This window comes from Geotrypetes seraphini, chromosome 9, assembly GCF_902459505.1.
Source record: "Geotrypetes seraphini chromosome 9, aGeoSer1.1, whole genome shotgun sequence".
NCBI classification, from domain to species: domain Eukaryota; kingdom Metazoa; phylum Chordata; class Amphibia; order Gymnophiona; family Dermophiidae; genus Geotrypetes; species Geotrypetes seraphini.
This window is the reverse complement of record NC_047092.1, coordinates 23512891-23540006: the sequence shown is the minus strand read 5'-3', so window position 1 is coordinate 23540006 and position 27116 is coordinate 23512891. Positions and strand designations below refer to the sequence as shown.

General features: G+C 44.0%; 1 protein-coding gene across 1 annotated transcript; it reads left to right on the top strand.

Moving 5' to 3' along the window:
* Window positions 1-3025: 3025 nt before the first annotated feature.
* MED21 (mediator complex subunit 21) lies at window positions 3026-24349 on the top strand. Its single transcript, XM_033957978.1, has 4 exons — window positions 3026-3219; window positions 13362-13476; window positions 16365-16465; window positions 19239-24349. Exons 1-4 carry the CDS (start codon window positions 3178-3180, stop codon window positions 19416-19418), a joined length of 438 nt encoding a protein of 145 aa, XP_033813869.1. The 5' UTR covers window positions 3026-3177; the 3' UTR covers window positions 19419-24349.
* Window positions 24350-27116: the final 2767 nt, after the last annotated feature.

Here is a 27116-nt window from a genome sequence, read left to right as displayed (position 1 = left end):
AATGGAAGGAACTTTCCATCTGCAAAGAAGAGTAATATTTAGTTGCATTTATCCAATTTCCTAGATGCCATGTTATAAAGTTTAATATCAGGGATAGCTATACCACCTCTTTGCCAGTTACCCTTAAGGCTATAAAGTTTCATTTTTGGCCTTTTTGCTCCCCCCCCCCCCCCCCGCCAAACAATAATACATCAGTAGTCTATGCAAAGATTTAATATCTTTGAGTGTTAAGTATAAGGGAAGAGTTTTAAGTGCAGCCGCTTAGGAAAAATAACCATAGCATACAGGTTGGCTCACACCATGAAAATGAGGGAGGGCTGCCCATTGTTGGAAATGACTTGTTGTGATTGTTAATAGATGAGAGATATTAAATTTGTATAAGTTAATTGTATCCACACGTAATATAATGCCAAAATATTTAAATGAGTCTTGAGCCTTTTTTAACTGTGGCTGCCAATTGGGTCTGTCAGTAAATATCCAGATTTTTAAAGATTCAATTTGAAACTGGAGAAGTCACCATATTCAGCAAACATTTCCAACAGTGTTGGTAGGGACCTCTCCAGGTTAGTTAAATGTACAAGGATGTCGTCCGCAAAAGCAGATAGCTTAAAAGTTTCAGACCAAGAACATAAGAATTGCCGCTGCTGGGTCAGACCAGTGGTCCATCGTTCCCAGCTCACGCGGCGGCCCTTAGGTCAAAGACCAGTGCCCTAACTGAGTCTAGCCTTACCTGCGTACATTCTGGTTCAGCAGGAATTTGTCTAACTTTGTCTTGAATCCCTGGAGGGCGTTTTCCCCTATAACAAGGGTGTTTGTCATTCCCAAGGCCAAAATAATTTCAAGGGTGCCACTAATTGGAACGGATCATTGATGAGGCAAACCCAGATGTTCAAGATGGGGCAAAAAGACACTAAGATATCCATCATTTTGGCATACTAGGCCTCATGCCCAGGGACACCTGCCCCATTACAGTTATACCACCCGCAAGATAGCTTGTTTATGAGCAAAATGCAGTAAGCGAAGGATAACTTCACATGGTTTAGCACCAGCCTGCTTCTGAGGGCCTACTTTGTGTACCCTTTCTATACGCAGAGGCCCCAATTGAGATCTGAACTCCACTGACTGGTTAAGCCAAGTTTCCAACAGACGTAGTAATTCTCTGCCCTGTGATGACTCAGGTATTTCTCCAAATCATAGATTATTCCTTCAAGATCAGTTTTAAACCTTATAAACTGTGTTAATCATCAAAAGTTTACAGCACCTCAAGAGAATCTGATAACTTTCCTTCCAGCTAGTTCTGAAACACTGCTATACAGCCTGATACTCATGGGGACCAACTTAAAGGAAAAGTACTAACTTACCTCCTGATTCCTTTACAAATGAGTGCCATCATTGCCTACCTTCAGACTGACCCCTCTGATTGCTTAAAAAAAAAGTATTCCTCTAATTCACCCCAATTGTCAATAACAGCTCCCTCCAGCTCCTTGACCCCCATCTCCACTCCCGTGCCTTCTCTGTGGGTCCCTAAAGTCAAAATGGTAGATTCTGACCTCTTGGCAGTTCTACCATGAGAATACAGCTAGGGGATCTAAGCCCACCATTTTGACTGAGGGAGCCACAAGGGCAGGATTGGAGGAGTGGGGATATTTTTTTTTTTTTCCAATCGTCAATCCAGCCCTTTAGAAGGCTGCAGCTTTGATTTTGCGATGTTTTGGCTAGGAAATTTATGCTATGCTTGGCTGTGGCAACCCAAAACAAGTTTTCCACTGGCTTTACTACACTTCAAAAGCAAGGTACTCTGGGCTAGTAAACAGGGACCTAAGCTTGTGATAAATTGAAGTCTTTGCTGATGAAATCTGATTTTCAGGTGGTTGTTGTTCAGAGTTTAGTGCTATCCCTATCTGTCCTATTTGTTCTGTCTGTCCCAATTAGATTATAAGCTCTTCTGAGCAGGGACTCATACATGTTGAATGTATAGTGATGTGTATGCCTTTCAGTGCCACAGAAATGATAAAATAGTAGAAGTATCTGAAGGTCAACAGAGGGAACAAATAATTTGCACACAGTCACAAGGAAAATTTGTGATAGAAACATCACTGAAACACTGGCTTCCCTGGTTCACAGCTTGCTACTCTTTCAGGCCAAAGCCCTTCAGAAGTGGTGAGGGAAGCGCAGCCTTAAAGGCTATTTGAACGGAGGTCACAGGAAATGAGTGACTGTGGCAGTTGAGATAAAAGAAATATACCATATATTTGCTTAGAACTTAATAAAGAGGGAATCTGGTCTCCTTCCCTGCCTTTGAAATGGCTACTACTATTAATTATTTCTAGAGCTCTACCAGACGTACACAGCGACAGTCCAGAAAGTTCCATAACCTTGTTGTGGTTTTAAGGGGCAGGTGAGACGGTGCTGGGAGGAGGTACTCAGACAGTGGTCTTCCCCGATTTTTTTTAACTTCTGGGTTTTGGAAAAGAGGGCATGCCCGGGTTTTCCTGGACGTCTGGTAACCCTATGTATAGGTTCACCCTTTTTGTCTTGTCATAATTCGATTGTAAGCTCTTTTGAGCAGGGACCGTCTCTTGCGTGTTTAATGTGCGTCTGGTAGTACTACAGAAATAATCAACAGTAGTAGTATTTCCAAATGCATTATTTTCCTATCCTTTAAGTATGAGACTCTTCTTCCTATCCACTTTTCCCTTTCAGTCATGAGACTGATCAGAGAGGCAAAAAGCAACCAACCAACGCACCACTGGCCCTCGCGCCTTGCATGGAACAAAACTACTTTATGAACCCAACACAGCGTCAGTCCACTTACGTCAGAATTAGAAGCAGCGCTAAACAAGAGTTCCGTCGACCGCGCACCAGCAGAAGCAGCTCTGATTGGGCCACACCATCTCCTCTCCTTGTTGGATTGGCCAGTACGGTTTCTCTCTGACGCACTGCGCCTCTGCAACAAGAAGCAGCTCTGATTGGGCTACACGATCTCCTCGTTTGATTGGTCGGTATGGTTTCTCTCTCTGACGCTCTGACGCGGCGGCAGTTCTGATTGGGCTAGACGAGCTTCTCGCTTTGTGCGATTGTTCAACCTGCTTTCGCTCTCGCGTCCATTGGCTGAGGGGGGACGTCTTCCGCTTTGCTCGGTGAATGAACTCGTTTTAGCGGAGCGGAGGAGACGTCATGGCGGATAGACTAACGCAATTGCAGGACGCTGTGAATTCGGTGCGTTGGTTTTTTTCTTCTGTTATGGCTTGGCGTAGGAAGGGTTTTTGCTTTTCGGGGCTACTGCAGTGAGTATTAAGAGGAGTCAGAGCCACCGCTCTACTACTATTAATTATTTCTATAGCGCTACCAGACGCACGCGGCGCTGCGCAGAGTCTCGAAGAGTAAGAAAACTGTCCCTGTTCGAAAGAGTTTACAATCTAAACAGGATGTCATGGATACAGTTAAGGAGAAGGTTTATCAGCTGGCTGGGTTGAAGGGCAGAGGGAATTATAGGACAATCAAGCCATTGTGACATCACTGATGAGGTTGGCTCTTATTGGTGGAATGAGGCATCATGACATCACAATCTCAGCTCTGCTTCCCAAAGACTGAAGCTCTTCACGAATTATTTTGCAGCACTGTACAGAATCACAAAGAAGACAGTCCTTGCTTGAAAGAGCTTACAATCTAAACAGGCAGTTCAGACAAACAGGATGTCATGGATACATTTAAGGGGAATGGTTAATCAGCTGGCTGGGTTGGAGGGCAGAGGAGTAGGGTTAAGGATTAAAAGCTATATCAAAAAGGTGGGTTTTCAGTCAGCTTTTAAACAAGGGAAGGGGCTTGACAGACAAACTCGGGGGCAGCTAGATGAAAGGAACGAAGGCTGGAATTGTCAGTGGAGGAGAAGGGTACAGTTAAGAGCAGCTTATCTGAGGAACAGAGTTCTCTAGGAGGTGTATAAGGAGAGAGAAGAGAGGAGATACTGAGGGGTAGCAGAATGAACACACTTTAGGTTAGCAATAAGATCTTGAACTGCATGCGATGGCAGATAGGGAGCCAGTGAAGTGACTTAGTGATTGGCTCCTTTCCAACAAACTTTCACTTAATATTGAAAAATCTTGTGGTCTTCTTCTCCCGATTAAAACTTCTGAATCACTACCAGGAACTATATACATTAAATCTATCCCATTACTTATGAAAACTCATATAAAACTATTAGGTGTTATTTTTGACAGTACGCTTTCTTATCATGACCACATAAGTTCTGTTGTTAAAACCTGCTTCTTCAAATTACGTATCATCCGCTCTCTCAGTTCTATTTTAAACACAGACGCAATTAATATTCTAATCCACTCCTTAGTCATTTCACATTTAGACTATTGTAATTCTCTTCTTAATGGTCTACCTCAAAAAGAAATTCGACGTTTACAACTCATACAACATACAGCAATCAAATTAATAAATAAAAAAGGCAAATTCGAACATGTCACTCCTCTCCTTAAAGAGGCTCACTGGCTTCCTATCACTCACCGTATAACTTATAAAATTATTCTCCTCTCTTTCAAAATTAAAATCTCTCATTTACCTTTATTTCTTGATAAATTATTAATACCCCAAAGTTCACCTCGTTCTTTAAGATCTACTGATCAAAAACTTTTCTATATACCATCCTTAAAAGAATCCTATTATACTAGAAAAACTAATTTCGCAATAACAGCACCCACCTTATGGAATTCTCTCCCTCAATATCTTCGTGATGAACTACAACTACCAAAATTTAAGGTTAATCTCAAAACTTTCCTTTTTCAAGATGCATACGATAAATCCTAATCTTAAAATTATTATTTTATTTTTTTTTTTTTAGAGCAGTCCACCTTCTTCTTTATTATGCCCCCACCCCTTATGTGTCATCCCCTTTTTCCTCTATATCCTTTTTTCTTCTATAATTATGTAACTTTTCCCACCTCCCCATCTTTCCTCACTTTCTAGTTTGTCTGTAAATGTCATATTTGTTCACTCTATCTACTTTTTTACACTCTTTTTTATTTCTCTCTACTCTATATTAAATTTTTTTTATAATTGTAAACCGGTCAGATATTCATTTTATGATCGGGATATTAAAAACTAATAAACTTGGAAACTTAAGGGAGGGGTGACAAGCATAGCGAGGTTGAAGCCCAATGTGATAACACTATCTGCAGCCTGAGCGACATCCCCTGATGTCTGTATTCAGGTCCAGGGTAATACCAGAAATGACTGTATGTAAGACCAAGTAGTACTGGTGATGAAGTAATTTCAAAGACCTCCCCCTCCCCCACCATCACCACCACCACCACCAAAGGTGTATAAATGGAACAAAACAAAAATATCCTCTAGATCAGGGGTCTCAAAGTCCCTCCTTGAGGGCTGCAATCCAGTCGGGTTTTCAGGATTTCCCCAATGAAAATGCATAAGATCTATGTGCATGCACTGCTTTCAAAGCATATTCATTGGGGAAATCCTGAAAACTCGACTGGATTGCGGCCCTCAAGGAGGGACTTTGAGATTCCTGCTCTAGATATATATTATAAACTCTCAAGGCTATTGAAATGAAAGGAACGAAGGCTGGAATTGGCAGTGGAGAAGAAGGATAATGTTAAGAATGACTTATCTGAGGAACGGAGTTCTCTGGGAGGTGAGAAGCGAGGAGAGATATTGAGGGGCAGAATGAAAACACTTGTAGGTTAGCAATAGGATCTTGAACTGGATGTGATGGCAGATAGTGGAGCCAGTGAAGTGACTTAAGGAGAGGGATGACATGAGCTTAGCGAGGTTGGTAGAAGATGAGTCATGCAGCAGAGTTTTGCACAGATTGCAAGGGGGAGAGATGACACTGAGGGATACCAGTTAAGAGTAGATTGCAGTAATCTAAGCTTTAGGGCTTCACATCTAGCTGTTGCCCAGTCCTGGCTCTAAGTTACTTATTGCCCGGCGTTCTTGTCTCTCCTTTTGCTTGTATTTCCCAACTCATTAAAGCCATTTGTTCCTCACACGGCGTTCCGATGGAGAAGGGCTGATCCTTACACAGTGTTTCTTTGGTTTCTGTTGGACTTTTTCTCAGTGGAGTCTCCAGGGTCAGTTTCTTTGCTCTTGCTGCCATTTGCCACCCATGAGAACTACATAGTACAGGAACACCACACTGGCCCTGTGAGAATTTGCACCTCAAAAACCAGTGCAAGATTTCTTGCAGCGTAGGGCTCAAATTCATTGAGAGCTGCTCATTGCAAAGAAGCAGCAGCAGACTGCAAGGCGAGGGATGGTTGAGAGGGATGCCTAGCACTGTAGAAAATTGTGAGGGGGATGGGATAGTGGATTAAAGGAATCATGGGCTGGGGGTTGAGACTGCTAGGAAGGAGGGGGAAGATTAATCATTTAGAAGGTAATAAGATAAGCTGGGTATGGGAACTGCTGGAAGTGTGCTTTGCCAGCATTATATAGTGAATGCATTAAGGATTTTCTTTTACTAATCTTAGACACAGAATGTTTGTTTTATTAGCACTTGTTATACCGCTTTAGCACAGGTACAGGGATTCAAACAGGGATTGGACGGATTCCTGAGGGATAAAGGGATCGTGGGATACTGAGAGAGGTGCTGGGATGTAACACAAGTATAGAAAGCCAACCAGGTCGTGCATGTGCAAGACCGGAGGGTTAGGACTTTGATGGAAAGATAGGACTTCAATGAGAAACCAAGGTGGCAAGGGGGCCCCTTCTGGTGATTCAGACAGGTTGTGACCTGTTTGGGCCGCCACGGGAGCGGACTGCTGGGCAGGATGGACCTATGGTCTGACCCGGCGGAGGCACTGCTTATGTTCTTATGTTCTTATATGACAGGCTAAAGCGGTTTACAATACAAATAATTTATGAAAGGAACTCCATTAGAGATAGGACATATGTATATCATAAGTGTCTTAAAAAAAAAACTTATCCTAATGTCTCCTATCAATTATACAAATAAGAGATTGAGTAAAATAAATTCCAATCTGGTGCTAAGTCCAATTATCAATCCGGCCCAATAGAGCTCCACATCCGCAAGGAAGGATCAATGCAAAGAATTGATGGTGGCCCGTGGAGCTTTCCCAGACAGTGGCAATGTACCTGCCAGAGGTGAAGGACTCAATGACCATAATCTGAGCCCAAGAGCAGAAGGTAAAGAAATTGGGAAGAAGAGGCAGGCCATAGCAGATCCTCCAACGCTGTCACTAACTCGCTGCATATTATCCAGATAGGCTCCACCGACACAAGCCAACCACACAGCCTCCGCGGTAGAAGCGGTGCGCAGTCATCAGGTGCAGCGCAGTCCCGCCAGCAAGAAAGGGAGCCATGCCAAAATCGAAGAAAGAAAAAGTGCAAAGGCCCCACAATGACAATCTCAGCCTTGGAGGGAGGAAGTCATTTGCATGGTCGGGCGCAGTGCAGTCTTGGCAGAGAGCAAAGGAGCCACCACACTTGCTGCTCCACTCACATCCACAACTTCGGCATCCAAAGGAGAAAAAAGAGCTGTGATCCTGCAACGATCCTTGGCGTCACCAAACACAGGAAGGACCTCGGCTAAAGATTAACAGTTCAAGGCATTTAGGTTACTTGACCGTTAAGCTATCTAATATAATAAAATGATAGGCCGCGCATGCGTACTAAAAAAACGTGTTCCCTTGTCTGTCGCGAAAATATGACTGCGCATGCGCGGCCCTGGCTGCGGTGGCGGCTTTCAAATTTAAAAACAAATTACACAGCTGCGCCGGCCTTCCTCACCCCTGACTCTCACTCTGCATGTGGTACCGGCTCCTCTCTCGAACTGCACCAGGATCGAGAGAGGAGCTGCAGCGGCGACTTTTCAACAAGGAAGAAGCTGCAGCTGGGGCAGTCGGGGCCTCCTCCGCCACGCACAACCCGCTCCCTCTCCTGCAGCTCAGGCACCACAGAAACTGCGAAATTTACTGAGCGTGAAAACACGCAACCCGGTCCCCGTGTCTGCCTACCCTTTCCCCCAACACAGCGCGTTTGCCCCCCCCTCTCCAGAACGAATCCATAAATGGAGCCGGCCCGCCCTCCGCAACAGACCAGAGGAGTCCTTTGCCGCTCACCCCCCTTCCCTTGCCGCTGACCCGACTACCTACCCTGCGATTCAAGCAGCCTGTACCGCAGCAGTCTTCACACGCTGCTTCAGGCCCTTCTACTGCCCTGATTTGCTCTGCCGCTTCTCTGATGATGTCATCAGGGACGTGCCAGAGTAAATCAGGGCAGTAGAAGAACCCGAAGCAGCGTGTGAAGACTGCTGCACAGGCTGCTTGAATCGCCGAGTGAGTTCGTAATCGGGTACGCGGGAAGGGAAGGGGGGGCGGCAAGGACTCTATCCGAGTAAATAAAAAACTCTGGGGAGAACGGCAGAGACCGGCCCTGTACTAACTCCCGTGGACAGGGGGAGCAGGAAGAGGTGAAGATGGACGGGGGGAAAAAGGAAGGGAGGCCTATTGTTGGACAGGGGGAGCAGGAAGAGGTGCTGATGGACAGGGGGGGAAATGAAGGGAGGCCTACTGCTGGACAGGGGGAGCAGGAAGAGGTGCTGATGGACAGGGGGGGGAAATGAAGGGAGGCCTACTGCTGGACAGAGGGAGCAGGAATAGGTGCTGATGGACAGGGGGGGGGAAATGAAGGGAGGCCTACTGCTGGACAGGGGGAGGAAAAAAGGAAGGGATGCCTATTGTTGGACAGGGGGAGCAGGAAGAGGTACTATCACCTTGGGGTGATAGTGTCCGAAGATCTAAAGGTGAAAAAACAGTGTGACAAGGCAGTGGCTGCTGCCAGAAGGATTCTGGGCTGTATAAAGAGAGGCGTAGTCAGTAGAAGGAAGAAGGTGTTGATGCCCCTGTACAGGTCATTGGTGAGGCCCCACTTGGAGTATTGTGTTCAGTTTTGGAGACCGTATCTGGCGAAAGACGTAAGAAGACTTGAGGCGGTCCAGAGGAGAGCGACAAAAATGATAGGAGGCTTGCGCCAGAAGACGTATGAGGAGAGACTGGAAGTCCTGAATATGTATACCCTAGAGGAAAGGAGAGACAGGGGAGATATGATTCAGACGTTCAAATACTTAAAGGGTATTAACGTAGAACAAAATCTTTTCCAGAGAAAGGAAAATGGTAAAACCAGAGGACATAATTTGAGTTTGAGGGGTGGTAGATTCAGGGGCAATGTTAGGAAATTCTACTTTACGGAGAGGGTGGTGGATGCCTGGAATGCGCTCCCGAGAGAGGTGGTGGAGAGTAAAACTGTGACTGAGTTCAAAGAAGCGTGGGATGAACACAGAAGATTTAGAATCAGAAAATAATATTAAAGATTGAACTAGGCCAGTTACTGGGCAGACTTGTACGGTCTGCGTCTATGTATGGCCGTTTGGAGGAGGATGGGCAGGGGAGGGCTTCAATGGCTGGGAGGGTGTAGATGGGCTGGAGTAAGTCTTAACAGAGATTTCGGCAGTTGGAACCCAAGCACAGTACTGGGTAAAGCTTTGGATTCTCGCCCAGAAATAGCTAAGAAGAAAAAAAAAAAAATTTAAATTGAATCAGGTTGGTCAGACTGGATAGACCATTCGGGTCTTTATCTGCCGTCATCTACTATGTTACTATGATGGACAGGGGGAGGTAAAACAAAGGGAGAAGGGCTGCTGCTGGATAAGGGGAGCTTGAATGGGTGGTGGTGGACAGGGGGGGAAAATGAAGGGAGGCCTAATGCTGGACAGGGGGAGCAGGAAGAGGTGCTGATGGACAGGGGGGAAAAATGAAGGGAGGCCTACTGCTAGACAGGGGGAGCAGGAAGATATGCTGATGGACAGGGAAAAAATGAAGGGAGGCCTACTGCTGGACAGGGGCAGCAGGAAGAGGTGATGATGGACAGGGGGGGAAAAAAAGGAAGGGATGCCTATTGTTGGACGGGGGAGCAGGAAGAGGTACTGATGGACAGGGGGGAGGTAAAACAAAGGGAGAAGGGCTGCTGCTGGATAAGGGGAGCAGTGAAGGGGTGGTGGTGGACACAGGGGAGGTAAAAAGAAGGGAGAATGGACAGGAAAAAGTGGCTAAGGAGACAGAGAGAGAAAGAAATAAAGACAGACACACACATATATTCTAGCACCCGAGGGAGGAAAATGCTGCACAGGGAAGTAGGGAGGGGGGGAAATGCTGATGCACAAGGAAATGGAGGAGGAGGGAATGCTGATATGGCTACTGTACAGGAAAGTGGACAAGGGGAGATAAATGCTGCATAGGGGGCAGAAAGAGAGACAAATAGAAAGAAAGACAAATAATAGGAGGGAGGGAGACAGAAAGAAAGAAAGACAGACATACATATATTCTAGCCCCCGTTAATGTAACGGGCTTAAAGACTAGTGGTTCTATAATGGTCAAACTCCGTCATTCAAAGATGTTAGTAATTTCCTGACTCGCCCAGAGTAAAATTAAATTTAAAAGTAAACAGAACAATGTAAAACTATAAATAAAGTAGATGAAAAAAAATAAAGTTAAAACAAGCAAAATAAAACTGAAAAACAAAAGAGGGCGACAAGAAAATAGAAAAACATCCATAGCAAATCAGGTTCTAAAGGAGCTGTGGGGGTCCTTGGGGAAAGGGTTAGAGATCCTCCCCAAGGCAGGTCTTCACCATTGGTTTTAGGGAGGGAGTGTGGAAGGAGTATCAGCTAATGACTTCTAGATTTTAGAGAATTTGAGAAGCAATCAGATCAGAAAAAAAGAGAACCTATGTTCCAAAATTACTGGTAGAGCCAAAGACCAAAGAAGTGGAACAAAGTCCCTGGATGTCAAGAGTCGTTAGATTGATAATAACAATTTATTTGACGTAAAAATCCAGACAATAATATCAGAACATCCATGTGTCATGAATAATCTGGTAGCAGTTAGAGCATCACTTTCATGTTCGAGGCTAGCTAATTGGCGTCCGATTGTGCAATTGCTTTATAGTGCCAAACTGCAGACATTTCAAGTATAATGTGAGCCTTTATTGTCCTGTGTCAGTTTGATAGGGTCATGTTATTTCGGGACCCATGAAGAAGGCTGAAACACAGACCGTGTTGGGTCTGACACACATAAATGGTTATTTATATGGATTATCAGTGACACATGGATGTTTTCATATTATTGTTTGGATTTTTACATCGGAGAATTTGAGACGGGATTTTTTCTGCCTCCTGATACAAGATCAATGTTTGTCACCTGCTTCAAGTCTCTTCAAAGAATAGATAGAACAGTGGACTCTCAGTTAACTGGCACCCAAGGGAATTGGTAGATGCATTTCCGGTTGGTTGAGAGTTACTATTAAAATAGGCCTAACTACAGTATACACAGTATCAAATATAAACTGAAGGGGGGGAATTTTTTGCCAGTTGGTTAACTGCTGGTTAATTGAGATTCTGCTGTATAATTGTCACTACGAGGGTTCACAGAGCATTCTCTTTTTGGAACCTAAGAACAGTACTGGGCAGAGCTTTAGAATCCTTGCACAGAAATAGCTAAGGAGGAGAAGGAAAAAACCCCCCCAAAAATATTTAGATTGAATCAGGTTGGGCAGACTAGGTGGACCATTCAGGTCTTTATCTGCCATCCTATATAATAAAATGCTAGCCGCGTATGCGCACTCAGACCTGCGTGATCTGTAATCCCTGATCTGTAGGTCCGTGGCCAGAGTGCGTATGCGGCGGCTAGACAAAGCGGGAGAAACAGACTCGAGCGCTGTGGCCAACTCAGGATGGGAGGATGCGCCGCAGCAAAGTGCTGGACAGGTACTGGAGGGGGAGAGACAAGTCCGAAAATTCTTTGAAAGAACACAATTCCAACTTATAGTACAATCCCTAATACTAGGTATATTGGACTACTGCAACATCCTCTTCCTTCCTTGCCCTGCAACTACGATCAGACAACTCCAAACAATCCAAAATACAGCTTTGAGACTCATCTACTCATTGAAAAAACATGACCACATCACTGAAGCCTTCATCAACTCACATTGGCTTCCAATCCAAGAAAGAATCCAATTCAAATTCTACTGCATATTATTTAAAACCCTACATGGAGACAGCCCATCATACTTGAACAATCGCCTCATCCAAGCACCCACTACAAGACACAGAAAAACGCACTCCCCATTCATACCCCCCCCCAATCAAGGAAGTAAAAAGAACAAAACTACACGACGGCCTCCTAGCCACCCAAGCCGCAAGGCTGGACAACCAGATCTCCAACCTCTTGATGACCACCCCAGACTATAGGACGTTCAGAAAAGAAATAAAAACCACACTCTTCAAGAAATTCCTGAAGCAGCAATAACATCACGACCGTTTAGTAACTCTAAAACTGACATTTGATCTACCCATTACTGCACTAATAATAACAAAAGAACTTCCACTATGACCACCTATTAACTCTTTTACAAACCACCTCACAATCAACAACCCGCTAAATGTTTATAAGATCTACAACTTACCTCTCTTGCTAATCATTGTAACTCTGTTTTTTTTTTTTAATTAACCTTTTGTAATCCGCCTTGAACCGCAAGGTAATGGCGGAATAGAAATCCCTAATGTAATGTAATGTAATATCGCTTCTGGTACCGGTACAAACCTCCCTCCAGCGTTGGCAGTCGCTGCACGTTAAACAGGCTGCTTCGCGACTTTCTCCTGCAGTTGAGTCCCTCTGCCGCGTCACTAATGATGTCATCAATGATGCGACAGAGAGACTCAACGGCAGAAGAAAGCCGCGAACCAGCCTGTTTAGCATGTTGCGGCTGCCAACGCTGGAGGGAGGTTTGTTATTAAAGTCATCTCGCCGGGAGGGTCGCAGAGTCAGCGGGGGTTGGGCTGGGAGGGGAGAGAACCGTCTGCCTCGGGTGCTTCAGGCAGCAGCAGCGTTTACAATTCGCTGCTGTTGCGGCTTCAGGCCTTCCTCTCTGGCCGGTCCTGCCTACTTCCTGTTTTCATGAACACAGGACCCGCCAGAGAGGAATACCTGAAGCCAGCAAGAGCAATGAATTGTCAATGCTGCTGCTGCCCGATGAAGTAGTTGAAGGAGGAAAGTGAGCAGAGGGGGAGAGAATGGCTTGGAGGGAAGAACAGATGGCAGGGCATGGAGAGACCAAGGGAAAAGGAAAGAGGAGATGGAGAGAGGCCATATGGGACAGAGAGAGAGGGGGAGGACACTGGATGGAAAGAGAAGAGAGGGCAGTGAATGGAAGGGGCAACATAGAGGGTGAACAGTATTCTAGCACCCGTTAATGTAACGGGCTTAATGACTAGTCATCTACTATGTTACTATGTTTAACTGGATTTATGTCTTCAGCTTGCAGATCAGTTTTGCAACGCAATTGGAGTGCTACAGCAGTGTGCTCCTCCTGCTTCTTTCAACAACATTCAGACAGCAATGAACAAGGATCAACCTGCTAATCCAACTGAAGGTAAAAAAAAAAAGCAAGATTTTTACCAGCTCTCACAATTATTCAGGTGATTGTGTTGATCCATGGTCGGTCTTAATTTCAAACAACTATACCAGCGCTCCCCAAATTGTGGGTCATGATTATTGTAAAATCTACATTTGGGGTGTTTATCACACTGGGCAAAATGTCATCGGTCCTTGCCTCCCTTCAATCCTGTATTACAGCGAGGCCTTTGCAAGCTTCACAGAAGGTGGGGAATGACAGTAGCACTACAGCTGATAGAGGCCTAGAGCAGTGGCATGGATAATAAGCTAGGGGCCTGAGGAAATATTTTTGATATACTGCCCAGAGAACATGTGGTAGGTAGGTTGTCTTGAATCATTTCTTACAGGGAAAATGTAAATGTTTTCTTGTTGCAACATGCTCTTGGCATTCTTATCTCTGGAGGCTAGAGCAGTGCTTTTCAAACGTGTCCTGGAGTCGCATCTAACCAGTCAGGTTTTTGGGATTACTGCAGTGAATGTGCATGAAACAAATCTGCATATGCTGAATAACTGTTGCATGCAAATCTCATGCATGTCTACTGTGGTAATCCCAAGCACCTGACGGCTGATTGTGCCTCCAGGACAAGGTTCAGAAGTAGCAGACTTGGAGGAACTGAGATAGATATATAGAGGAGGCCTTCAGAGAGAGAGAGTAGATTAGTCCTATGTCCAGTGTGACAGACATTTTTTATCCTGCTTTGCAGGAGTTCATCACCTTGCAGTATCCTCTCACATTGAGGATGTGCCTCCATGGGTTGTGCCCAAGCGCAGAGGCTTAGGACAGCCGTTGTAATTGGTGGCCCAGTAATTAGGGAAGTAGATAGCTGGGTGGTGGGTGGGAATGAAGATTTCCTGGTTACTTTGCTTGCCTGATGAGAAGGTATAGTTTTAGACATGCTGGGGAGGACCTGGTTGTCTTGGTGTATGTGGATATAAACAACACAGGAAAGCATGGGAGGGAGGTTCTAGAATCCACATTTAGGCTTTTAGGCAAAAAGCTGAAATCCAGGTCCTCCAGGGTAGTGAGCTGTGACTCCTACATGCTGCTGATGCTGACCCTAAGCCTTCCCTCAAGCAGTAGATAGGAGTCACTGCTGGCAGAGAACTGAAGGACTTAAAAAGTACCAGAGGGTTGGGAGCATGGAGTTGAGAGACCACCCCCTACCGCCTGAGGTTAGGGAAAGAAGAGATGCTGGGAATCTTCAGCTGCTGGATGAGCCTGAGTTTAAAGTGGCTGGGCACACCCATGGCTATTCTGATTTGTCAGTGTGATTTCCCTCTATTAATGTATGCAAATGATATTCAGACTATTACTCCTGTTGGGGAAGTTCCTGAGCAGAAAGTTGGCTGGTGAACTGTGGTCCAGTGGGTTTATGCTCATTGTGCTTAAAAGAGTTCTTAGATTTTGAGGAGTTTCATTTGTCAATGTTTATCTCATTGTCCAAAGATTAATAGGAGTTCAAGTTTAAGTTCAAGTTTATTTGTTCTTAATGAATCGCCTATTTAAATTACTAGGCGATGTACAACATAAAAATATACAAATAAAATATTGGTGTTGACATATAAAATAGCTAATGTTATGGGTTAAAACTTAACAAACAAAATACATACATATAAAATAATTTTGTTATGAGTTAAAACTTACGAGAATTGTGAGGGTAAATGGGGAGAAAGTTACAATATTTGGATAGAATAGAAGGAAAAACATAAAAGGAAAAGGAGGGATAATTTTAGCTGCTTAATTAAAAAACGATAAATAATATACTAAGAATCATAAGCATCTTTAAAAAGAAATGATTTTAGAGTTTTTTAAAATAGAGTTAAATCTTTTAAATCCCTGATATATTGAGGTAAGAGATTCCATGAGTAAGGGGCCATAACTGAGAACATGTCGTGTCGTCTGGTTCCTATAACTTTCATTGAGGGAATGGAGAGAAGATTATAAGAGGTCGAGCGGAGATCATGAGGGGTATGTCTCAACTTCAAATGGCCTGAATCATCTTATAAGATACCTATAGTAAAGCAATGTCAACCATATGTGCGTGAAACAGTTTCACATTCAGTTACACAAACTTTACTTATTAGTATTTTTGACCACTGTAACAATCTCTTTGTTGCCTGTCAAGGTGACTGAAAACATAGCAGCTAGGATATTATTAACAAGAGAAGGGTGAGGGCTTGACCTGTGCTGGCTGTGCTTCATTGGCTGCCTGCAAGAGGATGAAACTATTACAGAGCTCTTTAACCAGAGGCCTAAGTACTTATTGGTCAGCTTGCAATGCCTGTGAAAACTTGGCATATGACCTTGAAGATTTGCATCACCTTTGCAAAATAAATAATTTGTAAAGTTTTTTGTGAACAAGGATCTTTTTCACTGGCAGAACTGAAGTGGTGGAATTCCTTCTCCATTGAGATTAAGCTCGGAATCAGGGTGGAGCGATCTTCCTACGCTCCTGCCTTGTGCAGAGCCGTCATCAAAAATGGCTGCTGTGAGTTCCCGTTGTAGTCTCGTGAGTCCACGGGAACTCACGGCAGCCATTATTTATGATGGCTCTGCACGGGGCAGGAGCTTAGGAAAATTGCTCCTGCCCTGCGTCACTGCTAGACTACCTGGTGAGGTCCGGAATGGAGTGATTCAGCCTTTAAAAACCAGGGGAAGATCCGGGGGAAAAAATTGCGAATAACCGAATTTGCTGGCACTAAACCCGCAGATTCGGAGGGAGAAGTGTATATCAAAATAAAATACCATTCCAAGAAGGCAATGCGAGTGTGACAGCCAGCCTGCCACTTGCTTTTTGTCTGCGGTCTGAGGGAAAGGAAATGTGCTGTATTTCATAAATACATTTAACCAAACTCTCTTCACAGAGTATGCCCAACTTTTTGCTGCACTGATTGCACGGACAGCTAAGGACATAGATGTACTTATAGATTCATTGCCTAGTGAAGAATCAACGGCAGCTTTGCAGGTAGGTTGTTGATTAAAGGTGACTTTTTAAATCCTTTTTCTCTATTAACTAATAATCTTCTTGTCTTAGGTTTTCAGGCTTCTGACTTTTTTCTGCATTATTATGTCATACCTACGTGCACAATATAGAAACATAGAAAATAGAAAAATGACGGCAGATAAGGGCTATAGCCCATCAAGTCTGCCCACTCCACAGACCCACCCCCTAAGTCTGCTCTAGAGCCCCCGCTCCAAATGACCCATCCTTACATTCACCCTCTCAGGGATCCCACATGGACATCCCATTTACCCTTAAAATCTGGCATGCTGTTGGCCTTGATCACCTGTATCGGAAGCTTGTTCCAATGTTCAACTACTCTTTCAGTGAAGAAATACTTTCTGGTGTCACCATGAAATTTCCCGCCCCTGAGTTTAAGCGGATGCCCTCTTGTGGCTGAGGGTCCCTGGAGAAGGAAAATATCTTCTTCCACTTCGATTCGCCCGGTGATATATTTGAACGTCTCTATCATGTCTCCCCTCTCTCTGCGTTCCTCGAGAGAGTAGAGCCGCAATTTGTTGAGCCTCTCTTCTTTGCGAATTTCAGGCACTCGGACAGGGCTATCATGAGGTGCCAGTGTTAACAATCAGTACATTTTGTAGTCTAGGTTGCTTTTGTTCTTTTTCTTTTATTTGCTTCCTATCTTCCTCCAGCTCTTTTTATTCTGTTTCTTTTCCCTATTTCTCGTCCTTGTTCAGTACCCTTTTTTCCTTAGCCTACTGGGCTGTTCTTTTCTTCCCAGTCGTAGTCCTGCAGTCTCCTACTCCAGATAAGAATGCAGGTAACAGAGGGACATGAGGCTGGTAATTGTGGTACACTGGTAAAAAGGGCCTAGAGCTGATGGTTAAAATAAAACACGTCCGTCCAACGGGTTGAGCAAAAGCGTATGGAAAGCCCATACCGGAAAGTGTGAGACAGGAACTTGCTTAGGATTTGAAAGAGGTAACAACACTAGTAATAGAGAATCTGCCCCCACCCCAGGAAAAAAAACCTCTAGCAAGGTCTTGGCATTCAGGTTGTGTAACCACTTCTGTTTTTTGGGAACAACTTTTTGTTTTCTAATGTCTTCTTTAAACTGAATCGCAACCAGTCCTGATACTCAAGAAATGTGGCAATACTGCTCCAACTCCCATGTAGTTAGCTTACCCAATAATTAGGGTTCCTGTCCTGCTTCGAAAAGGAGCTCGTTCGATGTTGTCTCCTACTGAGAGATCAAGTTTGGGCAATCGGATTTAAAAGAACGTTTTCAAGAGTTAATTTACTGTTGACTTTGTGGAGAAAGTGCAAAAGGGACACTTCATAACTTGAGTATACCCCAGAGAATTATACACCAAAACTTTCATAATTCCCTAGTGTACCTATTTCTCCCCAGGTGCTCTCTTCCTTCCTACCCCTCCTAAATCAGGATTGGCATCTCTCTTGGACCCTACCCCCCCCTCCAGCTTCAGCACTTCTCTATTCTCTTCCCCCACCTGCCAGTTAGGTCCAGCGTGTGTCTCACCTCTTTAGGCAGGAATGATACCTAATACTCCTGCCTCCAGTACTGCCATCTTTCAAACTAGAATGTACTGCTAGGGGTCAGTCTGCTTAATAAAGTAATTGTTATTAGAGAATGACACAGGGACAGATCTATCCCTGTCCCCGCAGGATCTATCTCCTTTTCCATCCTGCCCCTAAAAGCTTTGTCCTTATCTGCACAAGCCTCAAACACTTATTTTAAAGTGTTTGAGGCTTATGCAGATGAGGACAGATCTTGCAGGGATGGGATGGGATGGAAATTTGTCCCTGTGTCATTCTACTCATTACTTACAAAGGAGTTAGTTCCTGATGAGATCATGGTCAAATTCTTTGGAGACCGATTTCCTGTTCCCATGGAGGAAGCAGACGTGCTTACTTGAAGATGATGTTTTCTCTCTGGATAATAGGCTAAGTTAGTAACACGTACCCTTCTAACTCATTCAAAAATTGTTTTCATCTTATTTAAGCTCTTGTAGATGATTGAGCTTCACCCATGTCCCTCCCACATGCAAAGAAGAACCTAAAAGCTCACTGGCTGGCACCATCTAAGTCTTGATGCTGTCAGCGATGACTTTTTTTTCTTGATGCCCCCAGGGAAAATAAAACAAGGCAAAAAAGAAAACAACAAACTGAAAGAATAAATCTAAAATTTGGAAAAAAGAAGGTGCAGACTATAAAGGAAAAAGGCTTGCTCTGTTCCTGAAAGAAAAAGTGTGGCACATTCTTGTTTTCTAGATATTTTTTCAATGGAAGGGTCAAGTGGTCCCTTATCTGACACTGTTTACTGCATGCATTCTTCTGTACTGCTCACTCAACTCGCTTTCCTCTTTAATAAAATTCAGGTTTGAGAATGGCGATCATGTACAATACTTTGGTTGTAGTACAGAAAAGCTGGAACAGCAAGAACCATAGCTCCTCCATTTTTCCATCAAATTTTTCCCACTCCTGCAATCCTCAAAGTGGGATTTAATCCAGGGCTGTGACGTCAGTAGATAAATCCTTCGACTCTTACTCCTTAGTTTCTGGTACCCACGATTCCAATGCCAGGTACCCCAAATTGTCTCTGACTCCACAGCCCTGATTTAATCATTACAACTGTTCCCTAGTAAATACAGTGTATGGCCTTTTATCTTCTTTTTTAAAAATAGTAATCCTTGAAATACCCCTTTTTCATTCTGTTGTGTGAATTCATTGATTGGTTGCTTGTTTATTTTGTAAGGCTGCGAGTTTGTGCCAGTTGGAAGAAGAGAACCATGAAGCTGCATCCCGCCTTGAAGAAGTTGTTGACCGTGGGGACATGCTGCTGGAAAAGATACAGAGCGCACTAGCTGACATTGCTCAGTCTCAGCTGAAAACCAGGAGTTGTTGCTGTAGCCAGCCAACCACAGAATCTAGATAGCAGGTGGCAGAACAGAAGTGACTGTAAGCTGGCAGTGATAAATAATACTCTAGGGGTCCCCCCTCATCAAAACGATAAACCCGGGAGTATTGCCTTGAAGTAAAGGGAAGCATTAAGGCTGTTGTTTGTTTGTTTGTTTGTTTGTTTGTTTGTTTGTTTATTGCCTGCCCTTATCCAGGGCGAGTTACATAACATACAAATCACATCAAAACACACTATAAAACAAATTACACTTACATATAAAAATCAGATTACATATGAAATACACGTCTCATTAACGACAACCAATATTTAAGGCCAAACAACTGGCCAAACCCTAAAATACATGAAAATATAAAATTGCAAGTAGCATACAGGACGCCTCAATGACAAACATCATTATGCCAAATAGAACAGACCGGACCATCGAACACCTCTGTGACCAGCACTCAACAGTCACCACTCTTCCCTCAGCCAAACTCAGACTCTATATTTCATCTTACAGAGTAGGTGTCTTTTCAGCATTTTCCTAAAGTTCTGTAAATTTTGCTGCTGGCGAATATATCCTGGAAGGTTGTTCCACTCCCTAGGACCGATACAGTGAAAGACACAGATGGAACAAACAGATCGCGATGCTCAATTGAGCAAAGCAGTCGAGCCGGCTCACGCAGCAAGATGCTCTGGACCAGGTATTTGGGGGCCAACTTCTGTAAGCGCATGAAAACATTTACCAGTAGCTTGTAACGTTTCTTGCCCCTTTTAGCCAATACAATCTTGTAAAATATGCCATCAGATGCTCACGTCTGTCCAATATAAATGGCGTACCACTGAATTCTGGGCCACCTGAAGCGCATGCAAAACTGAATCTGGCACTCCCAAGAACACCAGACTGCAGTAGACGAAAACGAATAATACCATCGACTGCAACACCATCCTAAACAATGGAGCCAACAAATAAGGTCTAAGTCCATTGACTAACCAAAAAAGAAAGTACACCTTCCAAACTACTGCAAGCACCTGCCCTCAGGGTAAATCCTGAATCCAAAAGCACACCGAGATACTTCACCTCACACCTCACCAATACTCTCTCTCCCAGCAACACAGGGTTCTCGTCACACACAACACCTGCGTCTTCTGAATACTTCAACTTGTTACGGTTCATCCAGTGTTTAATCGCTATCACTACCAACTATTGTGATGATGCCCCATCAAAATCCCCATCAATAGGGAAAAAGAATTGGATATCATCAGTGTACAGCCAGTAGGATATGTCAGGGTCCGAAAGCAGCTTACACAGCAGAACAAGATACAGATTAAATAAGGCCGCAGAAAGAGCTGATCCCTGTGGTACCCCAATTTTAACCTTACGACGTGACAGTTTTTTTCCCATAAGAACCTCCTGTTGTCTCTCCCTCAAAAAAGACTCAAACCAAGCCACAACCGATCCACGAATCCCACAATCCTCTCAGTCTGCTTAACAATATCGCGTGGTCCACTGTATCAGATGCTGCTGGGATATCCAGAAACGCCACCAAGAACTCCCTCATGTCAGAACTTAATACAAAGTTGGGATTATTCCAGCTCTAACAGCTTAAAAACGTGCTCAGTGGGACGTTTCTCCACCTGAGATGCTTTCAAAGTGAACGCATGTGTGAACTGAAACATTGGAAAAATGTTTTACCTACGGGATGGTCAGATTGTACCATCTTTTCAAAGCTGGAGATGAACTTCACCAGAGAGCTAAAGATCCTTGGGACTGCTTTACTCAGTGCTTGCACTGGAACCAGCGCATTTTTATTCAATACTACTTAACACATGTTCTCCCTGAAATTACTTTTCATTGTGGATGCCATTTTAAGACTATTCAGAAAGAAATATGAATCTTCTTGTTACTGTTTTTTTAACTTGGTGACACTGCATCAATTTCTAAGTGAAAATATGCATATGCACATTGAAAATTGCCTAAAGAAAGGTAATTGTACATGAGTATTGATTTTTGCTGAAGAAATATGAATGCATACTTTTGGCTAAATGTGCACAGTGGATCTGCATGTTTGTTTCTACCTGTGTGTAGGGTACTGGGAAGTAGTTTACTAAGGGGCTGTTTCTATAAAGGTAGCCTAACTTAATTGGCAAAATACCTTTAAATAGGCTCAATAACTGCTAACAAAAAAAATGTAATTGGGTGATAGGCACCTATCTTTTATAGAATTTGATAGCACTTAACACCTAAGTGTGGCTTAGGCGCTACTAAGTGCGATTCTTCAAAAAACATAGGTGCCTAAAATGTAGGCCTTTAAAACCCTCACCTACATTTCAGGTGCCTAATTTTTACATAGGCACTGCTAGCTGTGATTCTGTAAAACAGTGCCTAGGTATGATAAACAACGGCCGGTGCCATTTATGTAGGTTTTAGGTGGTGTTTATCTGCAGAAATGCTGAGATTGTGTAGTCAAACGTTTTTCATGCAAGGAAAAATCTTGGATAAAATGTTGCAGGAAGCCTTGTGGGCCTCTGACCTTTAGGCATCTTGCCCAATGGTTCTGTTTCTATGCAAGACACTTCTGGCCTCCGCTTGCTAGAGTCGGCAGGAAGATGGAGCACTGGAAGTAGTGATTGCAACTTTGGGAAAGAGGCATTTCCAGGCACAGCTGAACTGCTTTCCAGTTGGAGATTTGCACAATGCTCTGCAAAGACCTGCAGTTTGTGCCTATTTCTAGAGAACTGCAGCTTTGTGATGACTAGATTAGGCAGGAAGACGAAGAGGAGTAAAATGGTAGAAAGGATGCGGGGATGGAAAATTTGAGCAGCTGCAAGTGATACCTTAAACATAGGAGCAGTGAGCATCATTAAAGCAGATTCTAGGTGAGCAGAAAGCTTGGAATAGAAGGGAGGTTACTTACCAGCAAAAACTGGTTCTTAAGAAAAATATTTTTTTTTGGTTTTCTTTCAAGTAATTGAAGGATGTACTTTGGCACATTGTTAAGTGTGGATAAAGTTGACCGAGTGTTAATGGATTAAATGTTGTTTAAGTTGCAGATCTATAATTTTGCAGAGGTCCCCTTATTTAGAGCAGGGGTGTCCAACCTGCAGCCCGAGGGCCGCATGTGGCCCTGTGAAGTATTTTGTACGGCCTTGGTCGAGGGCGATGCAGTGTTTTCCTCTGCTGCCCCTGGGTGTTTACTGCCTTGCTGGCTCCCTCCTCTGTCTTGCTGCAGTGTTTGCGCGGCTCCAGAAACATTTTTTTCCGCCAAAAGGTTGGACACCCCTGACTTAGACTGTATGAAGAATTTTTACTCCTCACATAACTTGCAGTTGCTAACTCATACTGTTCTCTGAAGCAGTTATCCATTAAGGACCATATTATGTACATGATGCTGAAACGGGTGACACTTAGCGCAGTTCTCTAAAAACCCCTCTAAGCTAGGTGCAGTTTATAGAATCATGCCTCGGTAAGGTTGGAATGAAACAAAACAAGAGTGAAGAACAACAGCCCCTAAGGAAACATGCCAGTGAAACGGCTGGCTAGCCGTTGGGCCATAAGTGCTCTTCTTAAAAAAATTTTGTAGGGTATTGCCTGCATTAAAAATTAAACAAGACCGATGATGAACACGTCACCCCAGCAAGGACAGCAAAATGAATTAAGTAGTGTCTCGGGTGTTTGAAGTTTTGGTATAAATATAATTGCAAACAGTTTGTTCATAAGTATTTGCATGTTGCAGGAGTAGTTGAACAAACTATTTTTCCATTTAACAATTTGGTTTATCCTATAACATTTAAGCGCAACCATTTATTACACTGAAAACCAGGACTACCTGCATCTGTTGTGTGCAAATCAGGGTGTATTCCATAACTTTTAGGAACACTCATGATCTGTCCATATTCCTTTTGAGATTCACACACTCAAATTTACATGCACTACTTTCTAAGCATATTCTATAAAGTTGTGAGTGTAACTTCTAATTGGTGTCAATTACCTTTATTGGTCCTTAATGTGAGAATGTTGTGGATGTATTCTGTCCTTCATCTACCTCACTTTTTTTTAATTAACTTTCTATTCATTCTAACTCAAAGGCAGTTGGAAAGAATTTTGCAAAAGAGGTCAGGAACATCTATGGAGGCAAATTTTAATGGAATGGCGAGGAGGAAAATCTGGTAAGAATACATGTCTAGTTGGAAAATAGGCCAGATTGGGGGTTCCAGAGAAATAAACTTCCCGCCCCACTACATAACCCAGTGTATTTCTGTGGTTTTGATTTTGTATTTATTTTAATTTTATTTTTTTTTAAGATTCCTTCATAAAACATTCAGAAATCATCAAGAAATACAGAAAATAAAACATTGTGAGAACTTAAATACATACTAAAGAAAGTATTATAAATTCAAATTCAGTCTCACATTGAAATTTTTAAGGAAAACTTACACAATTCAAGCCCACATCTTGGGGAGAAAGAGAAACCATCTCTATAGCAGGAATATTATTTATACCCTGTAAACCCAATAACAACTATAAACAATGAAGAAATTTTTTTCCAGATTAACTCTTAGATTTATCAGAAAGGAAGATTTCTAAATGCATAGGTTCCAAAAACCACATAAGATTTAGTTTCCCAGGTGATCAGACACTTACAAGGATATTTCAAAAAGAAAGTGCAACCTCCTGCCAAGACTTTGGGTCTTAGCTGGAGGAAGGCTTTACAATAACATTGAGTTTGTCTTGATACATCTGGGAACACTGCCTAGAAGGAAAAGTCAGGTCAGACAGATTAATCCTTGATCTCTATTGCAATAATTTTACATTTATTTCCTCCCCCCACTCCTCTGTAACTGTGAAAAAACTCTGTAACTGTGAAAGAAAACTTTCTTATATTACCTCTCCTACTATAGACTCTCGACTTTGTATATTCCTTTCATTTGTATCAAATATTTTTACAATAAAATTGCTTGCTTTAGTTTTTCTGGGCACAAATTTATTATGACGAGTCTTGTAGGACCCTTTGATGCTCCCTGAAACCTTTACTGAAACAGAGTTTTATCAGGGTACGTGCTCGATACATAACTCCACAGAGGGGTCAGGCTCTTATGAATGTTCACGATCATCTGTTTTGCTTATTCTGACAATTGGTTTGCTCATTTCGATAAGATGACAGTTGAGAATCAGATTCCTGAGGCAGGCCTTAAGGTCGAAACAGACATGTTGGGTCTGGATTGTGAATAAAGACATTGAGCACCACAGATCACCAAGAAAGTCAACCATATTTACGTTGGGTTTTACTAAACAACAGTAGAGGTAAATGCTCCAACGCTCATAGAATTCCTATGAGCGTCAAAGCATTTACCTCGCTGGCCCACTGTAGAAACCTCTACCACAGCCCTTAGGCCATTATCTCCAGCTCTGCTCTCATCATAAAAATGTACTAACTAGATGCTGGTTTACACACACAGTTGTTTGGTTGGAACTTTACTGAAACTGCATCTGACTGAATTTGACACAATGTGTGACATTTCAAAAAGTTTAAACATGGCTGAAAGTGTAATCAGATGTCTTCAGTTGCTTAAAGATACCATCACAAGGCAAGCATTACACCTGTATTCTGAAAGGTAACAAATTAAGAAATCATCCATGCGCCAATAGCCCTATTAGGCTTCTCTCGGCAAAATCAACCCAAGTGTCCAACCCCTTTGGGCAAGCAAAGCCTCCCATCTGCTTCTAACATATTCCTATCAGAAATGATGCAATATGTTGTCTCTGTGGTAGGTGGCACTGGGTGTCTATCTCCTAATCTCAGTATTATGCCCATAGTCACATAAGCATTGCCTCTGCCGAGTCAGACCATAGGTCCATCATGCCCAGCAGTCCGCTCCCGTGGCGGCCCCCCAGGTCAATGACCTTTAGTGATCTATTACTCAAGAGCATTTTGTCTTGTATAGTAACCCTCTAATTGTACCCCTGGATTCCCTTACCCTTCAGGAACTTGTCCAATCCCTTTTTGAAACCCAAAACCGTACTCTGCTCAACCACCCCCTCTGGAAGCGCATTCCAGGTGTCCACCACCCTCTGGGTGAAGAAGAACTTCCTAGCATTTGTTCTGAACCTATCTCCCTTCAATTTTTTTGAGTGCCCTCTAGTTTTTGTTGCCCCCGCCAGTCTGAAGAATCTGTCTCTCTCTACCTTCACTATACCCTTCATGATCTTATAAGTTTCTATCATATCCCCTCTAAGTCTCCGCTTTTCCAGGGAAAAGAGCCCCAGCTTCTCCAGCCTCTCAGCATACGAGAGGTTTTCCATGCTCTTTATCATTTTTGTTGCTGTTCTCTGGACCCTCTCGAGTATCGCCATATCTTTCTTTAGGTACGGCGACCAGTACTGGACACAGTACTCCAGATTAGAGAGCTGAACGGGGACGACGGGAATCCCGCGGGACCCGCAGGTTCCCCCTTCGGGTCGCAGGGATCCTATGGGGACACCCCCTAGGGTCGCGGGGATCCCGTGGGGACGCCCCCTAGGGTCGCGGGGATCCTGTGGGGCTGGATGTACTCAGTCGCGCGGCTCTTCTTCTCCCTACCTTCTCTGCTTGCAGCACAGAGCCGAACGGAAGTCTTCCCGACGTCAGCGCTGACGTCGGGGAAGACTTCCGTTTGGCTCTGTGCTGCAGGCAGTGCAGGTAAGGAGGAGAGTAGCCTCGCGGTTCGAGTGGCTACCAAGGGAGGGGGGCGGTCCGCCCCGCCACGGTTGCAGCACAGCCGGCCAGGTCCCCTTACTTTTGTGGCACTTCCCCGACCGACCGACAACAGCCCCGGTCCGACAATCCTCCCTGCCCTGTAGCCGCGAATCTAAATTATCTTCTTACAGCAGCTGTAATAAGGTAATTTAGATTCGCGGTTAAGGGCAGGGAGGTTTGTCGGGCCGGGGCTGTTGTCGGTCGGTCGGGGAAGTGCCACAAAAGTAAGGGGACCTGGCCGGCTGTGCTGCACCCGGGGCGGTAGAGGAGGGGGGAGGACGCTGAAAGGCCATGGGGAAGACGGGAGGGGGGGAAGGACTCTGAAAGCACTTGAAGACAAGAGGAGGGAGAAGGACGCTGAAAGCACATGGGGAATACAAAGGGGTGGAGAAGGACGCTGAAAGGCCATGGGAAGGGCGGGGAGGGGAAGGACTCTGAAAGCACTTGTGGAAGACAGAGGGGGGAGAAGGATGCTGAAAGCACATGGGGAAGACGAGGAGAAGGACGCTGAAAGGACATGGGGAAGACGGGGGGTGGAGAAGGACGCTGAAAGGCCATGGGGAAGACGGGGGGGTGGTGGAGAAGGACGCTGAAAGGCCATGGGGAAGACAGAAAGGGAGAAGGACGCTGACAGGACATGGGGAAGATGGGGGGAGAAGGACGCTGAAAGGAAATGGGGAAGAGAGAGTAGGGAGAAGACGCTGGCAGGGAAGAAGACAGATGCCAGACTATGGGGGGAGCGGAGAGAAGAAGATGGGTGCAAGACCAATTTGGAAGGGGGAAGAAAGGGAGAGGCACAGTAACAGAGCAAATGGAAGATGCAGAAGGAAGAGAGACAGTGGATGGAAGGAATTGAATGAGAACATGAGGAAAGCAGAAACCAGGCAACAAAGGTAGGAAAAGAATTATATTTCTTTTTTTTTAATTTTGTTTCAAGATAAAGTAGTATATTAGTTGTGTTGATAAAAATTTATAAACATTAGAGGCTCTGGTAGAA